Source organism: Amphiura filiformis, chromosome 16, assembly GCF_039555335.1.
Source record: "Amphiura filiformis chromosome 16, Afil_fr2py, whole genome shotgun sequence".
NCBI lineage: Eukaryota > Metazoa > Echinodermata > Ophiuroidea > Amphilepidida > Amphiuridae > Amphiura > Amphiura filiformis.
In genome coordinates, this window is record NC_092643.1 from 17725482 (window position 1) to 17748158 (window position 22677).

At 37.0% G+C, this 22677-nt stretch overlaps 1 protein-coding gene across 1 annotated transcript; it reads right to left on the minus strand.

Annotated features, from left to right (window-relative positions):
• Nucleotides 1-4441: 4441 nt before the first annotated feature.
• On the minus strand, nt 4442-21539 carry LOC140136368 (G-protein coupled receptor 54-like). The gene is made up of 3 exons (XM_072158095.1): nt 21112-21539; nt 8837-8972; nt 4442-4995 (listed from the first exon to the last, which is right to left on the minus strand). Exons 1-3 carry the CDS (start codon nt 21508-21510, stop codon nt 4442-4444), a joined length of 1089 nt encoding a protein of 362 aa, XP_072014196.1. The 5' UTR covers nt 21511-21539.
• Nucleotides 21540-22677: the final 1138 nt, after the last annotated feature.

Genomic DNA, 22677 nt, shown 5'->3' on the forward strand with positions numbered 1-22677 from the left:
GCATCACTCGCTGGAGTTCGATGGCGCTGGTGTACATACGCACGTGCTTAAAGACACCGCATAGATGCGAGAGCGAAACAGCTGTTCACAACGCGTTGACATCACTGCCACATCGGGGTGAAAAATGGTATAGGTAATAGATGACTATGAAACCTCAAACTCGCCCCTCGATAAAGGTTGGCAATTGAAGCAGGCCTCAGTTTAGCGAACTTTGTCTAGTTTAATGCGATGCGAGTGCAAGCGCCGCTCGGACTGTGAAGGTTTCTTGATACCGAATATGGGTTTAGATTAGGCCTATATCATGTCCTCTAGGCCATATAATTTATTTTTGGAAAGGAAAGTCTAATCTCGGAGCCTATTCAATTGAGAAGGGACTGGATTTTGTCATAATAATATAAAAATTAATACTTGTCGTCCATAACAAGAAAGAATGCCTCGCGATTTTTTTGATATCCTGCCATAGTATTTTAATTGATTAAACTGAACATGAAGCTATAGATGAGGTGACCTATGATGTCACATGTTTACATTCAGACCGCCCTCTGTTGTTTCAAAGCAGGCAAAATAACACAGAAGTGTCTATGACAGACCACATAAATCTCTTTAAAACTCAACTTTTAAAAACCTTTGAAGTTTTGTGTGATATTATGTATATAGCTTGATGCATTTATAAACAAGATTGATACCATTGTTTGTATTATTTGCTTTGAAACCAAAGTTAATGAATAAAAATCAACTTCTTCCATGTAAACTATAGTGTTTTGTGCCTGACAGTTTTGATCACAGACCAACAGAGGGCGTATCAAATGTAAACACATGTCACCTCATCTATATCTTTACTAGCTTCATGCACTAATTTGCAGACTCGCCCGGCCTTCTACATGTAGTGAGTACCACATTAGATTGTGTTTACAAGAAATAATAAGCGCTGCCTCCTCGAAATTTCTTATGCCAGCAGCTTTGATGATTAAATATTATCTACAACCCCGCACCTGTATTCAAGGCCTTTCTTTTATCTATTGACCTCAAAAGAAAGGATTAGAATGATCAGAATACCGTCCCTGACCCCTTTCCACACATTAATAATGAGTCGGTAAGGGAACGTGCTACCGTTATACTTCAACGAGTACGTATGGTGGGACGTATGGCCACTACACAGTTCAATGGCCTTATTGTGATCTGGCGGGCGTTTTAAAAGCACGGTCCCTGACTGCGTGGGCATATTTCCGGGCAAGGAACAATAGAGACCAATTGCCTGGCAATGACGTCACATGTAATCCCAGTCTATAGTGTGATTAGAACATTAAAGGCTGGTGGTCACTTATAGTACGATCAGTACGAAAAGTCCAATGCGATTATTAATGTATTTTCTAAAATTAAAAGAACCACTTTTTAGCGGGAATTTTTGTAAGTTACACAGCTGAAGTTGTGAAAGGGTTGAAAGACTACAATATTACGGCATAAACAAGAATTTCTTTGTTTGGTCGTTATTCCTATAGGCTCATCCCTTAAGCTTGATGAGATGTAACAAACGACTAATAATATAGGCACAAAGAAATTGATTTTCATTATCAAGAAATCAGAGCCGTAATATGACAAAATTTGACTGTATTGTTATGATGAATTGGAAAAACAAAACCTGTTATTAAAATTGTCAATCAAAAGCAGCCTACCATGTACAAAAAAGTGAGAAGTTAATCACTTAAATTACGTACTTTCCTCTAAATTTGTACTTCTTCATTTGTCTTCAGTATTCTTCTCCTCGTCCCTTCCCCATTTCTCTTCAGGCTTCCCTTTCTTTTAGTTTCCTCATGTTCTTTTGGCATTTACTTCTTTCTTTGCCATTTCTAACTCCATCTTCTTCTACCATGTCTGGTCTTCTTTCCTTCTTCATATTCTTTAATTCATTCCCCTTTCTTATACTCCTTCCCCCTTCCATTAGTTATTTTGCTTTAATTCCCCTATGCTAAATGCGTTTGTTTTCACTCGAGTTGTCTTCTTCCCCCTCTTTTTCCTCTTTCGTTCCCCTTCCCGCTTTATGCATCCCTTTGTGTTTATTCAGTTCCCTTTCTCTCTCTTGTGTTTACAGCAAATGCGGTTACGCGGGTTTGTGATCTCTCTGCGCTTGCTTTCTGCGGATTCCGTTTTGCGGGTTTGTGATCTTTGTACGCTCGTTTGATGCCAATCAGGCGTAGCAAGCGGGGGGACAGGGTGAACGAAGTCCATGGGCTCGAGGGTTCAGGGGCCCAAGCACAAAAGCGAAAATTAAATAAGGGCTGATAAAGGAGAACAGGGTCTGATTTACAATTGGGCAAAATTGCCCTATGCATCTTTCTTTTAACCCCAATAATAGCATGTTTTTTGGCCCAAATAGGGTAAAATTGTAAAATTGTCCGTGCTTCGCGCGCATTCAAATAGCAAAATTCATGTTGATCTGGGGCAAAATAGTCGGACATTTTTTTTTTTCGCGTGCTTTGCGCGCAAATGTGCTAGTAACATCGGAACAAAATACGGTATGTTAGCCCCTCTATATTATACGTAAACCAAAACTTGGCCACTGACTTGAATGCATATGCCCGCGGCACATGAGTTAGGGGCCTCCAAATTTTGGCCTGGCCCAGGGCCACCTTAAGGTAAATCCCGTACTGCTCCTTGTCCATGGACCCCTGATGGTCTTGCTACGCCCCCGATGCCAATGTGTTGGTTCGCGTTAGTTACCATTTCGCGGGTTTGCGATCTTTCTGCGCTCTTTTGCGGCGGATGCTGTTTCGCGGGTTTGCGATCTTTTTGTGCTCGTTCACGGCGGATGTCGTTTCGCAGTTTGCAATCTTTCTGCGCTCTTTTGCGGCGGTTGCTGTTTCGCGAGTTTGCGATCTTTCTGTGCTCGTTCGTGGCGGGTGCCGTTTCGCGGGTTTGTGATCTTTATGTGCTCGTTCGCGGCGGATGCCGTTTCGCGGGTTTGTGATATTTCTGCGCAATTTTGATTTTCAAATTATCATAATTCAAGAACGGAGTTTCGAAATTAAAAACGTAGCCTAATTATTATGTGGCTGCTTAATTGCTCAATTGTGGCATTAAAATTATTTAATAACTAAATGCGGTACAGTTCTTTCAGAAACATCATACATGTATCTTGGTTGTTAAGAGCGACTGAATCATACTACACAGTACCGTATCCAAGCCGGCTTCGTAGTGCATAGTGCATGTTCGTGACATGGAAAGGGTAGGCTATACTATAGCCTATACAGCGTACTGTGTACATAACGCCAAAGACAGAACAGAATCGGCTAATATTTTGCTAATTAGACAGCAAACCGTGTCCTTACCTTAAAATTTAACAAAAATATTACACACAAAGATTTCCACATGTATATATGACTGACGCATTGTGGAGTTGTGATGCATGACAAGATGGTATATTTTAATTACAATTATGTAAAATTAAAAAGTGCAGGTAATTTACATAACAGATGTAATAATTACACAACCCGTATAAACAAATCTTGTTACATTTAAATAATGTTTACATAATGGTTGGTAAAGTTTTTGACATAATATTGTGTAAACATAATATTATTTTACGTGAAATTTATCTGTGTGTACACCGGATACTTTATCAAAGGAGATCCCTGTCGCGAAAAAAAAACTATCCGTTAGATTTTGGAGCGCTCATGTTTCCTCTTCTCCACTACGGTTCAATTTAATAGTCTTGTCCAGGCATCCAAAGCCTTTCGTACTAATTCACATGCTTACTTCTTTTCTTATTTTCAACCTCGGACCCACAAACCTTCTTTTGCACTTCGCTACGAATCTGATATTAGATTCGAAGTGCATCGTTCAAAAAACAAGCTGGCGATCGTGCCTTTTCAACTACGGTGCCGCACCACCGTCCGTGGCCATGGTGGCCAAGAAAATGTTATCACCTTCAAGAATAAGACCAAGCTCTTTTCCACCGATTAGCTCTTTTACCTTTCTATAGCGCCTTGCCTACTTTGTAAAACTAGGTTTAGAAGTCTTATAGTTTATGTTTATGTTTATATATGAGTACCTCCAGTAAGGAGGAAATATAGCTGGCACACTTTGACACAAATGCTTGATGAGAAGAAGGCCTACAAACCTTAGCCTTTGCCCTTCCTTTCTTCATTAATTCCCTCTCAATCAATGTTGGGGAGAAAGAAAAACCCAATGTTAAGAATGCTTTCATCAATTGCTAAAAGTAGTTGTTTATTTATCTTATGCCAACATTATTTTCCTTGATTGGAGCTCAAGCTCGAGGTACGGTTTACCGTGTCATTCAGACGTATGACACTATCAGCCGACGTACATACCGTACGACTATACAGCTATAACGTTTTACAGGATACACAAACGGCTGATTCAACGGGAATTTCACTTTCATTCAAAGTGTCTGCCGGGCTCTAATAGCACGAGCAAACGCATTTTACATCCATGTTGAGCCTGATGTATCACTTCGTGAGAGACACTCTTTTGTTTTCCTTCGTACCAATAAACCGCAACAGCAGCAATAAGCAATACTTTTGAGATGCATACGAAATGAAGGCCCAGCTAAAGTATACAGATACGGATTAAAACTACTGTTGATGAACATCAATACATTCGCCACTGTATGGAGCTCTATATACAATGGAGTCTGCGAGGTAACAACTGGATCAAACGCCATCCACAAATGGACCACATGAATCGGTAACCACATCAGAATGTAAAATAACACTACGACGAAAACCCATTTGATCGTCTTTTTACGCTGTGCTAAACGTTTAGAATCCTCATTCTGAGTGGCCGAAGTTTTCTTGGTCATGCTAATAGCAATGCCTGTATAGCATGGAATGATTACGATGAGAGGAATGATATACAGAGTAACAGTGGCGTATGTGAAGAATAGACTTTCTCCCCAGGGTTGGCCGAACTCGTTACAACCGGTTTCAGGCGACACTGCGGGCACAAATGCTGTTGGGATCTGTATCACAAATGAAGCTGCAGAAAGAAGAAAACAATTATCATACTTCATCAGATTAAAATAATTAAACCTTGATTAGCGCGATAAAAGGTACAAGTTTTGAGTCAAATATATGATATTCTGTGTTTCGCGCCATTTTAATAACCCAGTCTCTGACGCAATTTCAAGTTAACGATGCACTGGTCTTTTCCTTCAATTCCCAGTGATCGAGTGCGTGTGACAAACTTGTCCGACGGCGCACTACAAATATTACTGTATCCAAATGCTTGTTAAATTACTCGCGCATGCTCCAGCCGCTTGACCAATCACAGTCGACTCAGCGAGTTTCTGCCGATGTTTGCCGAATGACCAGCCGAACTTTTAATCTTCGTGTGTTCGGCACGGGGATTTTAGAAAGGTCTTTGAGGGTTGAATAATGTTTTGAATCTGACAACTTTCTACTCCCATTTAGACAAAATGGCAATCTAAGCGAAGTTTTTTAAACCTTGAAAATCGGTGAAGAGAAAATAATGACATTTTTCAGGGCACGTGTTTTTGATCAACGGAATTTTTAGGCAAGTTGACAATTCTGAAACATTTTGATGTATAAATTTCATCGCAAGATTCACAATTTCTTGGATTTTTTCGATGAATACTTTGATTTTTTTCATTTTTTTTTAACTACACAGTATAACACTGTGCTAGTTTTAACGTGTTACATTTTCGATTTTTGTGTTACATTTAGGCCAAAGTTGGACCAAATTTGAGTAATATTTCGGATTTTCCTGTTTCTACTGCACGGAAGATCATAAGGCCGAATAAAAATAAAACATGTTTCTCGTCCCCTTCCGCTTCCTTTTTTGAGGCCGCTTCAAATTTATTTTCAGTTTTTTAAAATTCAGTCAAAACTTTGGAAGAAAGATGTCTTGGAAGTTGAGATGTTTTCTATAGCCTTGCTAATATGCAAGAAACAATTCTGGATGGTTTTGTGATCACTAGCGGGGGCGTACCTACCAGAACAATAAAATAAAAAGGGCCTCACGCCCCTCTTCCTCCTTTTTTAAACCCGGACGAGAAACATGTTTTTATTTTTACTGGTTAAATCATCCTCAGACACGCTCCAGATAATATTCAAATGCATGGAGTACAATACCAATCACCTGGTATTGATCAAAGTATTTTTTGTACTCCATGCATTAGCATATCTTATGGAGCGTGTCTGGAGGATGATTTGATTCACGGCGGAAGTGCAGGGCAGCATGAGTGAACACGGGTCACTGAATTAGCATAAAGGTCACACAAAACAGCTTCCGCGCAAGCGTGGTAACCTCACAGTGAAAAGTTTGACCTTACAAAGCTGTCGAGTATTTAGATACAGCAGTATATAGTGTGTAAGTTCGTAGTGCGGCGAGCATACTGCAGTTACTGTCCGTTTTCCTATACACAATACACAGTGCTCTTTCCCATTGACGCGTGACCTCTACAAATAGCCCTACGTTAAAAGTATGGGGATATGACTAGTTAACGTCGCTGTGTGAAAAATAACCGGCCAATATTAAAAGTACTCTTCTAAAGTTCTAGAAAATATAGTTTTTAACATGTCCTAAATTTTTAGCTAATTTAGATGTTTGGAAATATTCGTACTTTGGTGTTTTAGTTAATGTTAAAGGTAATAGTACATTGCCTAGTTAACGTCGCTGTGTGAAAAATAACCGGCCAATATTAAAAGTACTCTTCTAAAATTCTAGACAATATAGTTTTGTAACATGTCCTAAATTTTTAGCTAATTTAGGTGTTTGGAGAGGGTCGCACTTTTGTGTTTTAGGAAGGATATGTAAACGACAGATAACACCAAAAATATGAAGAAATTATTTCCAAACCGTGTTAAGTCAACAATCATTATGTTGCTCATTTTCAAGAATGCTGGTTTACAAAAAGCACGCCATTGTCTCATTTCGTGAACAAAGGTACACATACCATTGTTTCCTTTCGTTTCCTTTATAATCGGTTACCCAACTGAAGCTATAATACCAGCTTTATTGCGATATCGCACATGAAAACAGACACTTGTGCACAACCAGAGAAGATCCGATTTAATCAGTTGAGCTGTTTCAATGAGTGTTATCTTGGTTTAATAGCTTTTAATGGGGTTAAGTCCTGCAAAGGTCGAGATGAATTCTACTGTAGACATGACTGCATCATGGCCAGTTAAAAACTTATTAATCACGTGCATGTGAGCAGTTGGTAGAGTATTAACAATAAGTTGAAATCGCAATATAAATGTTTAAAGTCTAATTCGTACTTTGAAACTGATTTGCTCAAAGGTTAACGTTGAAAATTACAACTCAAGTTGTGACAAGTAATAATTGTTTATCTCTAGTATTTCAAAGTTGAAATTCAACGTCTAAAAATTCAAAGTCTAAGCATAGACTATAATGAGTATAGGTTACGAGTTAGTTTATAATTTTCATATTTTATGTTTATTATGAAAAGATTAGAAAGTGCGTTCTCAAATAGAATGTGTAACGTATTAGTCTTGGAACAAGTCTTTTGGATTGATTGTCATAGCATACTACAAAAAAACACCCTTAAAACATTCGTTTTTTGGCCTTTATTTCCAAAAATTGACCAAATATTTAAGTTTGACTATCATTGCCAGTTAGAACTAACCAACATTACATTCCAAGAATCAGCAATCCTGATATAATGTCCACACGTTTATAGTCGTGCTATAGCCAAGGCCTTTTTTTGTCACATCATTTTGGTTACTACGTTGCTGGCTATTCATGTTCACTCAACCTGTACAGTCGAAGGCCGCCCACTTTCATAAACAGTAAGAATCAGTGAGTTTACCGAAGCAAATCATGAGGAATCTAACAAATTGAGGTAGATGTTACTCAAATTCATACACATGATTGTCATTTGGAATTGTATTTGCCATGGTAACATCAAGTTACATCACAGCTACCAATTTGGACTTTCATTTGATCATCAACAGAAAGGGCTGAACGTGTAAGATATTCTAATGTCAAAACAGTAGAAATATAAGCATGTTTGACAACATTATTGCCAGTTCTAATGACTTTACGATGTTAATAGTTTCATGTTGTCTAGTCCGTTCAGGTCTCGCTGAAATTACATGACAAAACGTGAATAAAATAAGTGCGAAACGCATAAAAACAGCCAAGTAGAAAATGTCACAATTCAATAAATTCGACGTAACTTCCAATAATATTTCAAATGTTTAAAGCAGTTTTCTTCGCAAATTTTGTATACAGTATTATACAAAACAGACTTAAAATAACATAATTTGCGAGTGTAGCGAGCAAGAAAAAAATCGGATTTTTTTTTACATCTGTACATCTCAGTACAAGTGCATTATTTTGTACCATTTCTCGAGCAACAAGTGATATACGCATTCATTTATTAACTTCATACACGGAGAACCGCCAAATTCCCGAGATTTTTGCTATTTTTATTACAAAATTGTCACCAAATATGTTGGAAAATGCAAGCAAATATAAATGCATCCACCCGCAAGAAAAATGAACGCATCCGAACGCACCCCCGTACTACGCGGAGTGCGTGGCCTTACAATTGTACAATTATGCACACCTCGTATTTCAGTAACGTTTGCTCTGATTAGTTCTCACTATCTAGGAGTGTATGAATTAATTTTAAGGAATGTAGACATAAATGGTTAAAGATGTTATATATAATATAGAAGAAAGAATTAATTTAGGTCTCAGCTAATATTCTCAGTTTTAGCTTAGATTAACGTATAGCTGCCCTATGAGATTAGTCAACCAGTTGTGATCCTGATACACAATTTGCGGAGGAAATACCGCGATACAAATTACTTTTTAAGCGAGTCATTACCTATCCATATCAAAAACATAATCAAGTAGATTTGCTTGGATGATCTAGTGCTCAAGGATTGAAGTGGCTTCACGATTAGACGGTATCTATCCCATGACAGGAATGCCAACGTCAAGCTAGTTACTTCGGCTACCACCTAAATAAAATGGATAGATAACAAATGAAAACCAAATTAGATAAGTAAAATAGAGATAAAAAAACAAACCTAGATTAATATTTTTATTATGTTTTCAACTTTATCTGTAGTAATTCGAAATTCCTACAAACATTCCTTGAAATCAGAACCATACTAATACGTTTCATAATACTAAAAGCAGTTAGTGTCATTATCAGAAAATAAAGGTAATGTTTTTAGCCGCTGCCGTGCATCTATCGTCTCATATAACACGAGTGACATCAATATTTTAAGTAAAACACCGAGGCGAAGCCGAGTTGTTTTACGCCAAAAATAATGATGTCGTTCGTGTTATATGAGACGATAGATGCACGACAGCGGCTAAAAGCAATACATTTACAAACACTTCAATTCAAATAAAAGTATTAATTATAAGTATACCAAATTTTAATCAAATCCGACATTTTACCTTGGGCTTAGAATCGACCAGTCCCATTGTTTTATGCACCTTATCGCGTCAACCCACACGCTCTGAACCGTGTAATATCGTATCATATCACACGGCTAAGAACCAATAAGGAAGTGTGTAAGAGTATATTATTAAGGCGATCAGACTGACATTGACCTAGCATTGTTGGTACTCAAATATTGAGAAAACTGTTACTAGTTTTGTGTTTTTAGTTTGATACTTTGGATACTTAGGGTGAGTTTTTATGGTGGACCGGAAAAAAAAATGGCATGGGAAATCAAATTTGGGCAGTAATCTGCCGTGCTAGTTGGATTCCTTGCATCATATCCTTTCTGAAAAGGTATACTTTTATGTACTTATCCTCATTACTTTTAAAGATACAGTACAAAACAATGTCTAAAATGGAGTCAAGTTAAGTTTATTACGCACTGAAAGCACCCTGCGGACTAATTCCCCTCTAATAAGGTTGTCATATTTATTCACGCGTAGATCCTTTTTTGTCTGATATCCGGTCACTGAATCAGTTATTCACAAACTGAATTAACTATCCAGCTCATGCAGTCAAGATGTATTTGTTAACCTCACAAGTAATCAATTATGTGGCAAAACATTTTAATGTGAATGTCCTTTTGGGATCCTAATTTAAAAGTAGTATAAATTTTTTGTTACTGGATATTGTCTATGTGGAGTCCTTTTTGTTGTTGTTGTATTCCGTAAAATGTGTCGTTTATTTAGGGATTCGATCATGTTTCACCGTTGTTCATCACCGTTTAACAACGATGCGGCCGCGTCGTCTGCGTGGTTTACTTCGCGAGGGCAGCCCGAGCGAAGTAAACCACGCAGACGCGCCGGACGCGAGTTGTTAAACGGTGATGAACAACGGTGAAACATGATCGAATCCCTTTCAACAACGAAAAGAAGCTAAAGATCGTAAATTCACATGATTATTTTTATGAGGAGTGTCAGTTAATCATTGCCACTCAGCCTTGCAAAGACGTCGATGATTTCACTGTTGATATCCGCAATAAAACCACAGAATAAAACTGCAATGTTTAGCCGCTACCTGAAAAATGAATGAATTCAACTTGTAAAGCTTGCGTACGCACACAGGTTCCAGGCATGACGAATTTTACGCGCTCTCGCGTAACGCGTAGTCTCGCTCGCGTTCGCGTATACGCTACAGTAAAAGTGTGGGTTCATCACGGATTAACAACGGTTGACTCCTGTACAAAGGTATAGGAGGAGTTGTTGAATATTGAATTAGTGTTATTAGGAGATCAAGGACAAGGGGAGATGCTATTTAATGAGACATGTTTTACTGCGAAGTCCTATGGTGGCCACAACATGCTATTTATGCAAAACTCTATGCATTTAACGGAACGCGAAAGACGGGTGATCTCCTAATAACACTAATTCAATAATAAACGACACATTTTATGGAATACAACCACTTGTATCGTTTTAGCGCATTTATCAACAAATTAAGTCGACATACTTTTCGACAGTATTTTTTGTGGGACATGAGAGCACATCAGACATATCGAATTGCATTCTGAATACGAGGAATGTCCATCTGATATCAAATAATTTTGTTTTGTTTTTTAAATTCGCGATATAATACAAATTTTATGACAAATTATTAAAATTTGATATTTTTAAAATTTTTGATATTTAACAGTCCTCGACGTAAACTTTATAAATCTAATGATATGTACTGAAAGTGTATGTAGCTGGGATCAAAAGCCGACGATCAATTGAACATTTTGACCTTTCATATTATTGATATACATTTTTTTTCAAAAAGACCTAATTTTTTTTTTGGTGTTTTGGGGAAAAAATTCCATATCTTCAATACGATAGGTCAACATTTTCAATTGATCGTCGGTATTTCTTCCCAGCTACATGACTTCAAGGACATATCATTAGATTTATAAAAGTTCACTTCGAGGACTGTTAAATATCAAAAATATCATTTTTTAATCATTTACCATAAAATGCGTATTATATCGCGAATTTCAAAAAATCCAAATTATTTGTTATCAGAAGGACATTCTTCGTGTTCAGAATGCAATTCGATATGCCTGATGTGCTCTCATATCCCACAAAAAATACTGTCCAAAAGTCCATACCCCATCCCTTAACGGAACGCGAAAGACGGGTGATCTCCTAATAACACTAATGTAAATAATAAACGACACATTTTATGGAATGCAACCACTTGTATCTTTTTAGCGCATTTATCAACAAATTAAGTCGACATTTTAGGTTTTGTAGGAGCAATAATGTGTTTCATTCGTTTCATTTTACTCAACAAAGTAGTTTCAAACATAGGCGTACTTTCACGACCTTGATAATCACGTTATCTTTCCAGAAATACATTTTTTATCATTTGATGCTCGAAACGTATGTTCAAGAATGAACCAAGCAATTTACCAGCGATAAGTGGTGCTGGTCTTAAAATTCGCTCTCAAGTACATAATTCAGAAGAACGTGCGTATCTTAAAAGTCGTGTGCTTACGATGAAGACCTTGGAAAAGCTTTTATCAAGATTTATTATCACATATTTCAGAACCTTTTCCCATATTCTACTTTGTAATTTGAGATGGTCAAACGTCACAAAGTAGTATTTAATATACACTGCAATACAAAAGTGTAGTGGTCATATTTTGAGCATACAGCGTTTTCGAAGTTATAGCCAATTAAGGGGGTACTACACCCATTGCATTTTTTTTTTTTTTTTTTTGCATTTTGTGAAGAAATGAGAAAAAGAAATTGGACAAAGTGGTATGCAAAATGAAGGGCAAATCTTCTCGTTCAATTGGTGGCATCAGTATCAATGAAGCGTACATGCTTCTAATGATATAAGCCAAAAGGTGGTACATCACTGATGTTTTAAATTCACTTCATTTTGGAAAGCTTACTATCAACGGATTTCGTTAAAATTTTGGATATGTGTTGCTGAAATATTGTTGATATGTAAAATGGGAATAAGCGGTCCCTGATTTCTTTTATGACTTCATGAACTTGGTGCTCCACAACTATCAAAAAAGAACCGGTTAAAATGCTTCTATTTTCAATGTTGAGCTATATTTTGTATTTTGAACTTGCGACACTATTTCACTGACACTTAATTAAGCCATAGGTAACAGGTTACCACAACCACACTACAGCAATGTTGAAAAAGATTGTATTTTTTGTCACCCATACCACCATATTAGGTAGTTTTCCGTAAGCTTCATTTTTGTGATTTTGGTAACTATTTTATATTTATTTGCCCAATTCATCTCAACTAGGCAATCTAAATTGTACTCACCATTTACATCCCAAGGTATTTTAGTATATCCACCTCACATATTTCCATTATATATCCAGTAACAGACAAAATATCAAAATTGATGCCTCATTATGACATGTATGATATCACAGACTACCACATGTTGATGCCTAAATTTGACCTGAACCAATTGACCTATAACCTGACCTTTGATGACCTTATAGCCTTTTTAATCTCTTTTCCTAACACCACCTTATAGAAGATAAGTACATGGTGTAGTACTTATTAAATTGTCTATGTGGAAGAGATTAGGCCTATTTAATTTATTCAGTGTTATAATCAGGGAGTACATTTCTATAGATGGTATAACAAAGGATTTAATGTATTCTATTCATGCCCCCTACTTGAACATGTTGAAAAGAATATATTATGGTTTGTTATGAAACACCATCTAAGTTACCAGGATACATGTAAACAAAAAATATATAGGGCTAAAATGACTTACTATACAATGGTTTAAAAGCACCTTTTTTTATTATTATTTTATTTTTTTCTTTATTTCACATGATCCGTGCATATCGCCTAGCTATAAATGAAAAAATATTTTTTTAGACCAATCAAACCAATACATGGGTGTAGTACGCCCTTAAGGTTCTATTCTCGAAACTTGTGGTCTCTTGTTACACATTAGTCACCCGACCTTAAGTATTGTCATCGTTATCATGTACACTTACACAAACTCAATTACCCATTTTAGAGTCTGTTTTCAGGGTTGATTAATCACTTTTAGATTTGGGTGATCCCCTCTCAACCCGGGGCAACGGCTAAGTTACAAACAGATTCACATGATCTATTGCGCAACCATCTTCGGCTTATGTGAACAAATCCGTAGAAAGCCGGGGTAGAAAGCCACCGAATTGCGTACATACAGAACAGAAATGGTCCGTGCAAGTAATATTCACGTCACGTAATTGGATGAATGAAATCTGAATTGGTAGAAATTGGTTTGTAATTTTGCATTCATCACATCGTCCATGTCTTAACGCATGCAATGAAATGTCAAGAAGAAATAATTATCCTCAACGTTATTGCTTCCCATACTTTGAAGTGTTAAACGAACAGGCATCAAATTGTATTTGGCTTTGTTTGCCATTAAACATTGTTATAAGTAAGAGATCTGTAATGCTTGATCTGTCTGAACGCACGGTTGTGACAGTTGTTCCCAACAAAACCATAAACATGTCAACATTTAGCTTTTTGATATTTTTACAAAGCTGTAAAGTTATCAAATGTTGACAGCTAGTTGCAGTAACAGGTATTGCGTTCCCTGTGTATGCTTGTGTGATATTAAGTTCGCACCAAATAGTCTGGCGATAGACTCTTGTTATGCTCACCTGTGTACAAACGACCTTGAGCACATACAATAGGGAAATGTTTGAGCATATAACACAGAGCAAGCCCCGAAATTCAATGTTATAGCCACGGGGCGTTAAATTTCTCCTTTGCATAACAAATAACAACTTTAATAGAGCCAACGCCCTTTTGAGCAAGAATTGATACCTGGTTTCTCATTTTCATGCTGAAAGCATTTTATGGCCATAGTATGGTTGAATCAGTTATTAACCTCCTACACCTTTTCAGCTATTAAAGATTTTTTAAATAGTGTTTGAGGAGTTATTAGCGTAATCATTTAATGGTATACATTATACCATAATCTAAATTCTACATCTGCCAATATATCCCGGATTTTGTGGGAAGGATAAAGGATAAATAATGCTGGTCACGAATAAGAGCCACACGTCATAGGAATGCATGCTTATGTAATCTTTATCTTCGGGTAATACATACTTTGCTTTCATTTTCCCATTTTACGACTTACAACAGCCGTATACATACAAACTCCTCACGTAAGACATGATTGAAATGGTAATGGCCATTCACTTTGGCGAACTAATTCGGGATACTGTTGAGCAAACCCTTTTAAGGGTTTGCTCAACAGTATCCCGAATTAGGACGTGCAAGTTGTTAAAACAACTTGCACGTAAGCATGGGATATAGTGATAGATGTGAACTACAAGAACTTCCAAAGATCAAACAGTACGACAAGTGCCTTTGATGATAAAATGATTATGATGATGGTCTTGATTTTGGCGACGAAATTCGGGAAAAATACTAAACAAACACAAAAATACAACCTGAGACGAATATTCCAAATTCGTCCCAGATATACGCATGTAAGAGTTATTAGCATAGAAAACTGCAAGACCTAAGATTTCTCCTAGAAATGATGATGATGATGATGATGATGATGATGATGATGCTGATGATGATGATGATGATGATGATGATGATAACGATGATGATGATAACGGTAGTAACGTCAATGAGGAATGCCGAGAACAACATTTGACATTTTTATAAGAACGTTGACACCGGTTTCTCTTTTACCACTAGAAACATATTTCTGCGATTGAACGTAGAATTTATATCAAGTACATTTTAATCTGTGTGTATTTGAATAAAGGTAAAGTGGATCGCTAACTCACTTGACCTCACGGTATTTGTAAATAAAGAATTTTTGTTCAATCGACCATTCCATTTAAGATCAAAATATTGCGCGAGCAACATCTTTCTAAATAAAGTGATGAGTTTCCGACATCGGGTTACAATTTATATCCATTATGGCATAGAAATGTCAATATTGCATAAGCTGTATGCAAAATAAAGACTCCTTACTTTGGGATGGCTTCTTTGTAAAGAAGTAACCAAAATTGCATAACATTTCCCAACATTAAAGCCATAATGTACGATTTCAGTCCGATTATAATTTTGTTATTCTGAAATAATATTAGTAATAACTGTCGGGAAGAGTTTCTGTCCATTTAAGGGTAGACGAGGTATTGTTGGTCGAAGCAGCCAAGAAATCGATTTTCATTATCTAAATCAATATATTATTGAAAATAACACTTCGATGTTTTGCAAAAGTTCATTCTACAAGTCATATACTTAAACTACTTGCTTGATTTGTTGTTGTTAATGATTTATGTACGTTTTGTTGTTGTCTCCGCCCTCTTTACAACATAACTCAAGAACCACAGGACCTACAAAAGTATACCTGTGATATTTGAATTCTTCTACACACTCGCTATGAAATGATCAATGCAATTTTTTTTTTTTTCACTACCATTCGCAAGATGCTGTGAACTACCAAATCGCAACAGTTAAAAATAGTTGCTAACATTAAGCCGACATAACGAGGTAAAATGAACGAAATCCACTGGCTATTCGAGTGGTCGTGGTACCCTAGGGATTAATGTGGATGGCTATTCCAGTTTCCGTATGAATGCCCTGTAATTCTGAAGGCTGATGCTTGACTCAAAATGTTATAATCTACCCTTTGCAGCTCAGAAGAATTGAATTAGTATCAGCCTCAGGAACTCCTTTTGCGAGGTATAAGCGCATGTGCATGTATTCTAAATTTGGGGATCCGAATGGCTCTAAGAAATCATGGGCCAAAATTCTCACCGTAGACATTTCGCCTAATACTCGTAATCAATTTTGGTTTGGGGTTTATTTGAGAAGAAATGTACCTCGAGTACATCATTGAAAGATCATCATTGAAGGAAATTGAAAAAGTTCAGGATTCAGGGCCAAACACTAAGGATTGTTCGAAGGAAGAAGTATTGAGAAGGATAAAAGCAGGACGGAGTTGCTTTGGAAGACATAAAGAAATCTTATGCAACAAAAATATACCCATGTCACTCAGAAGGAAAATATATAATCAATGCAATGTGTCCTTTCAACAATGATGTATGGCTCTGAAACATGGTCATTAACTAAATACTTAGAAACTAAACTACAATCCGCTCAATGAGCAATGGAACGGCAAATGTTAAACATCTCACTGCGAGACAAAGTAAGGTGCTCAACCATCAGACAGCTGACCGGTGTTGCAGATATTTTGAGAAAAATCAAATAATCAAAATGGAGATGAAAGAAGAAATGATAACAGATGGACAGAGAGATTGTTAGAATGGCAACCAAGAATGGGAAAAAGAAGAAGAGGTAGACAGAATAGAAGAGGAGGTGGAGAGATCATATAACATCATATATTGGTGCAACATGGGCGAGAGTAGCAGTAGATGAAAATGTATGGAGTGATCATGAGGAGGGCTACATCCAACAGTGGATTGACATAGCCTAGATCGAATATATAGGTAGTACCTAGACTATGCCATAGTCGATTTTTGATAAATAAAAGCATGTTATTAATGTTAATCATGATGAAAGCATCCAGTTGAACTCGAAATTATACTGATATTTATTACATCAAAATACTAGTTTATATAATTATATTAGCGACAGTAAAAGTAAAGTGTACGTAGGCTTATATTATTGAATACAGCATAATTGTATAGGCACTTCAATACTGAACAATTCGACTATGGACTTTCAATTTTAAACGGGATTTTGAACGGGCAACGTCCCTAACACTCATACTGTCAATCATACTTGTTTATCAATCAAATTTAACCGCAAGCAAATACAAGACGTGCTCATGCACTTACTGACGCGTTCATGCAATTACACAACACAAGGGCCGCATACTTGTGTACCATGTAGTTATTAATGGTAATGACAGGTATCCGGAGGATTTAAACCATAACGAGATCTGGGCGACCAATCACAAGCCAGATCCATTTAAAGATGCATTACATCATGGCCAATTTTAGTAGGCCAGATTTCCGACAATCTCATCCATAGAGGCTCACAGACAGCCGTGTTAAGCATGTAAACCGCAATCCAAAGTCAGTAGTCCACTTGGGAAGCTAACAAACAGAGGGAGTAGGGTGACTGAAAAGATCAGATGTGAAAATCTATCAATTGTGCACACATTAATTAAATCAGAGTTTTAAGCTTAAATACAATATCCAGAGTATGCACAATGGGCAAGTGGACTACGGGGTAGTCTAGGTAGTACCTCGAGTCTCAAAAAACACCGACGATTCAATACTCTGTAGAATGAAATCATGGATTAATATCAGGGATAATTGCAACTAAGTATTATCATGATTATGAAACTCTAAGCTACGAGAGGCATCATTACTGTCATGACTATGATTTACTTGTTGAAAAAGATTACCGAGGTGTGACCTAGTAGTATGGGGCTGAGACTTGGACACTGAAGAAATAGGATGTGTGGAGACTGGCTGCTTGTAGGTTTGGAAGAGAATGGGAAAAGTGAGTTAGAAAGACAAAAAAGATACACGAGAAAGAGTTCAATGCTGTGGGGATAGAGGTCAATAATAAATATCATCAGGAGTAGAAAGAAGAGTTGTACTGGGTATAAGTATTTGAGAACCATTGTACAAGGATGATACGAGGCAAATGACAGAAGGAAGGATGGAAGGGAAGAGACCAAGAACAACAAGTAAAATTGGAAAACAGGATGAGCTAATGAACAGATGGCTGCATGTGGAGCTAAAGCGAAGAACCGAAGACAGATGGCGTAGATGGTAGATGCGGACCTGTCGATAACTAAGGCACAACAATAAGCAAAAGTTCTTTGTCCTACAATAACCATTTATGAAAACAAAAACACAACCTTTAAGTGTAACAGTTTCAGAGCTACAATACCACAAATGAAAGAAGCTACAATCAACGAAATTAATAGTTGGCACACCTTGACAATATGTTGGAACTCTTCATTGCCGCTCTGATAGTTCAGTGAAATTAGTATACATAACATATATGTGACGAGTCATGTCAAAAGCAGACACTTTTGGGCAGCACCTAGGTTTCATTATCATTGAGGTATAGGATTTTTTTATTTTTTCGGAGAAGAGCAGGTAGGGCAACTACTTGATTATATTTCTACATGTTCATACTACATACTCTGACAATTTTAGAAAATTCGCACAAGTCCGTTTTTTTAAATCACATTTTTGTTCCTAAAATGGGGGGTTATAGCGCCCTCAACGGGCACTCTCTCCATAGGGCTACATGTAAAGACCAGTTATAGACAAATTGCCCTAAAATAAAACGGACTTGTGCGAATTTCCTCAAATTTTGCATATGATGTAGATTTAACATCTGGAATGTAATGCAAGTGATGTCATTTTTAAAATGTCCGCCCAGACCAAGGTGGCAGGATCGTAAATGGAGAAATAGCCAAAAATCTGCCCGAGGTGATTTTTCACAATTTGGGTTTGTTGCGAATTTGTGATGTTATTAATGTTAAAAATATTGTCTGATAGTTTCAGACCCGAATATAACTGGCATCTTGTATATTTGAGACATTTTTAAAGGTAATCCTACTCTCAACATTGTCAATAATATTTTAAAAGGCCGATATCTCAATTTCCAATTTTATATTACCATAACTTACGAACTCATTATCTTATCCGCTTAGGAATGTCCGCTTTCATTGGGGAAATGGCGTTATGGAGCAAAATATCTCTATATTTAAGATATGTAAAAATCTCAAAATTTATAACCTGCCCAAAAGTGTCTGATTTTGACATGACACGTCACATATGAGAAGTACATCCCTTTCTTCTTTCACCTTCCTCCCCCAACCCCCCTCAATCAATGTTGGGGAGACTGGAGAGCCCAATGAAAAAAGGATTTTCATCAACATTGAACTTGGGGGAGAGGGGTGGCGATGTACTTATAGTATACCAGAGTGTGCCAACATTAATTTCCTTGAATGTAGAAGTTGACAATGTGATTCCCCCACTAGTTTAAGTTATACGAGATCTACTAGCTTTCTAGGCCAGGACCTTTACCAGTCACTACGAAAAGGCACTGTCAACTTGGCTCTCATGCGACTACATCAAGCTACAAACTAAAAAATGAAGTTAGTAAAATAAGAAGCATACGTACAAGACACAATCGTTTTTCGATTCATAAAACGTCTTTTTTGTCGCGATCAATCAAGTTTAACAAATAGACTCTTCGATTTCTGCAGCCTATTTTGCTTTCAATTTATTAAAAGCACGACCTTTTCAATCAAAAACTCTCTTCGGAGAACATGCTATAGATCCCCGAGGTATTGATCGAATACATACAGAATCTGGTAAAAGCTCAAATGTGCGTGCGAGACAGGGTGTAAAACCTCAAGTAATACGTGCATAAAGAAAGTCAAATTATCCCAACAATTGGATCGTCTTGTCTGAGTAGCCCAGGAGGCCTTTCGCTGCTGGTTAAATTATGAATCTGCCTTTATAGAGCATAAAGGAATAGAGGCAAGATTTATTTCTTTTGCAGAACCATGTGACAAGATCAAATTGATAGGACACTAGGTACAGCAAGCAGCAAACCAAAAATGTGTAATGGCTCATGATATGACGGATGAGGCAATGGATGAGGGAGGCCGTGGGCCTCGCTAAAATTGAGTTTCTTAACAAACTGACCCTTAACCTTTGACCTGGGAATGCAGGTCCCGATATCTTCCTCTATTTTCCTAATTATCTGTTGACTGTTGACTGTTTTCTGTTTTATTTTTCGTACTGAAACATTTAGACTATATACCCTGCCTCGCACTATAGGGGAAAGTGGGGTAATCCCGGGCACCTTTCGTTAAGGCTACACAGGTACAAGATTAAATAAAGTTCATCAGTGAAAATCATATCAATGCAAAGTAGGAGTAATGTTCTAACTAGTAACCAGTTTTCAATAACTCAACATCTATAGTTAATAAGTTATAATTAAAAAACAAAATGGAAAAAAATGATGGGGTAATGCCGGACACGGGGTAATCCCGGACACATGATTGTTGCTAAGAGGGAAAGTGGAGTAGGATGATTACCCCCTGAATGTATTAGGTACTTCTGTTACCTCAAGCATGCAACTATGGGGGCTGTTGTTGTTGTCTATATTTTCGAAATAACAAGTGTCCGGCATTACCCCATCTGTATAGAGACGCATGTGTGTCCGGGATTACCCCTCACGGTCTCGATTTATTTTTTTAGTGCTTGTTCTACTAATCCATTTTTAAGATACCAGAATTCACACATCCAGCTAACAATCAAGTATCAAACATAATTTTCAGCCATACTTAATCTGTGCCCCTTGTCACTTTAACTGTCACCCAGCTAATAAATCACTGTTCAGATAAAAAGTCAAAAATGACAATTTCTGTTTTTTCGTAATTTTCACAAAGAAAGACGAGACCCAAAGCGCTGGTAGTAGTACACGTGAGGTACACCTTGAGGTAGCTAATACCCTAAGGTAGTATAATAGTGCTATCCTTCTCCGTTTAGCTGCAATCGACGTGTCCGGGATTCCGCACAGTCCGGCATTACCCCACTTTCCCCTACAAAAGAATCCAGGCATGAACAGATCTAAAACGAGCTTGTTTTTAACAAAAAGGCAGAGAAGAGTAGAGTAAAATGGATTATGTTATATATACTTACGTATTGCAGATAAATAGGAATAGCACATCCAAGTTTAGCCGACACATTTAATCCAATAGTATCTACCGCAGTTGGTATACCATCTAACAGCAACAATGTCAGATCAGTAAGAGCCAAATTGGCAAAAGAGAAATTGACTAAGGTATGCATGTCTGAGTAGATTGCAACTATCAATATCACCATGGTATTCCCAACAAGTCCAAGTAAAGTAACCATTGTGATAAGGACGGTCAGTGTCGTCTTGGATGTTTGGGAGAACTCATGCTCATAGCTGTTATTTTCCAGTGTTGCCGCTTCAATCATAGTGTTTGTGGTACCTGATAATGTCCCATTCAGCAACCAATTCGGGGTGTCATTAGTGAGTAAATGTCCAGCGTCTGACATCGTTGAAACCGTCATTGACTACACAATGTTGTTCAGGCTACTATTAGAAGATAATTCAAAAGAATTAATGTCATTCAAAACTGAATATTATAATATGAACGGGTATTCAAATTAATAGTAAATTTAAAGCGCAGGACATTTCAAGTTGATGTTCAAAACAAAATTGTAATTCTAGCACTTCCGAGGGATTGATAATTCCGCGTATATTGATAATAGCATTATTGTTCAGGGACATTCCTTTGTGTTATCTTTCTTCCATAACCATTAGCAATCTTCGTAGTAATGCCTCATTTCATTTTAAGTTTCCGGTTTTAGTTTTGGTTATTGTTACGTGGTTTCCCATTAATTAAGCTAAGCCCTTGACTATCAGTTGTCACTGATAGCCTTATCAGCACACATGGTTACAATCCGAAAACATGAAGAATGAATAGAAAGCAAATTTATACTTCTACGCTACTCAAATTTGGTACACTCACCGGAGCGCTTTCACCGGGTCAACCGGCGTCTTCAGCGGATGTTATTGCTCTGAAGATTGTTGTTGCTAGTGATGTAGTACTAGGACACCTCAGAATAATTCATATGTATATCAATATCATGAGAAATATTTGGACTAAAAAATAATTATTGTAATATCACAATTTACTATTATATAAAAAAAGAAGCGGCTGATTTTATTCATATGTTTAAAAACCATTAAATTTGTAATGCTAAATTCAGAGTTTTTTTCTGAGAACAACAACAGTATACGTTCTGTGCATTGAGAATGTTTGAGAACTTTTTTCTAGGTCAAATCTGTCTCGTTCGAAGGAACTCATCGCTTAAGTTGGTTTTTGCGGAATATCAAATTTAAACGTCCTATTTTCTCAAAAAAGGAGTAATTTTCATTGTCTTCATAATATTAGCTTGCCAATGACATGATGTTGTCCGAGCAATATATAACAGACCTTTAAAGGAAGCGGGAGTTTTATGGTAAAGAAAAATATTTTAAGGTAAAGAAGAGTATAAGGTCCTAATTCAAAAACTGGAGAAACTATTTATAGTGTTGTTTCTTTACAACATAAATCAGTATAGGAATGTTCCTACTGTGCCATGTACTTAAAAGAAAAGTACAGATGAAATAGTTCGAACGGTTATCAAATTTTGCAGCTGAGCAGTAACATCAGAATTGTCAATTGCCTGAGG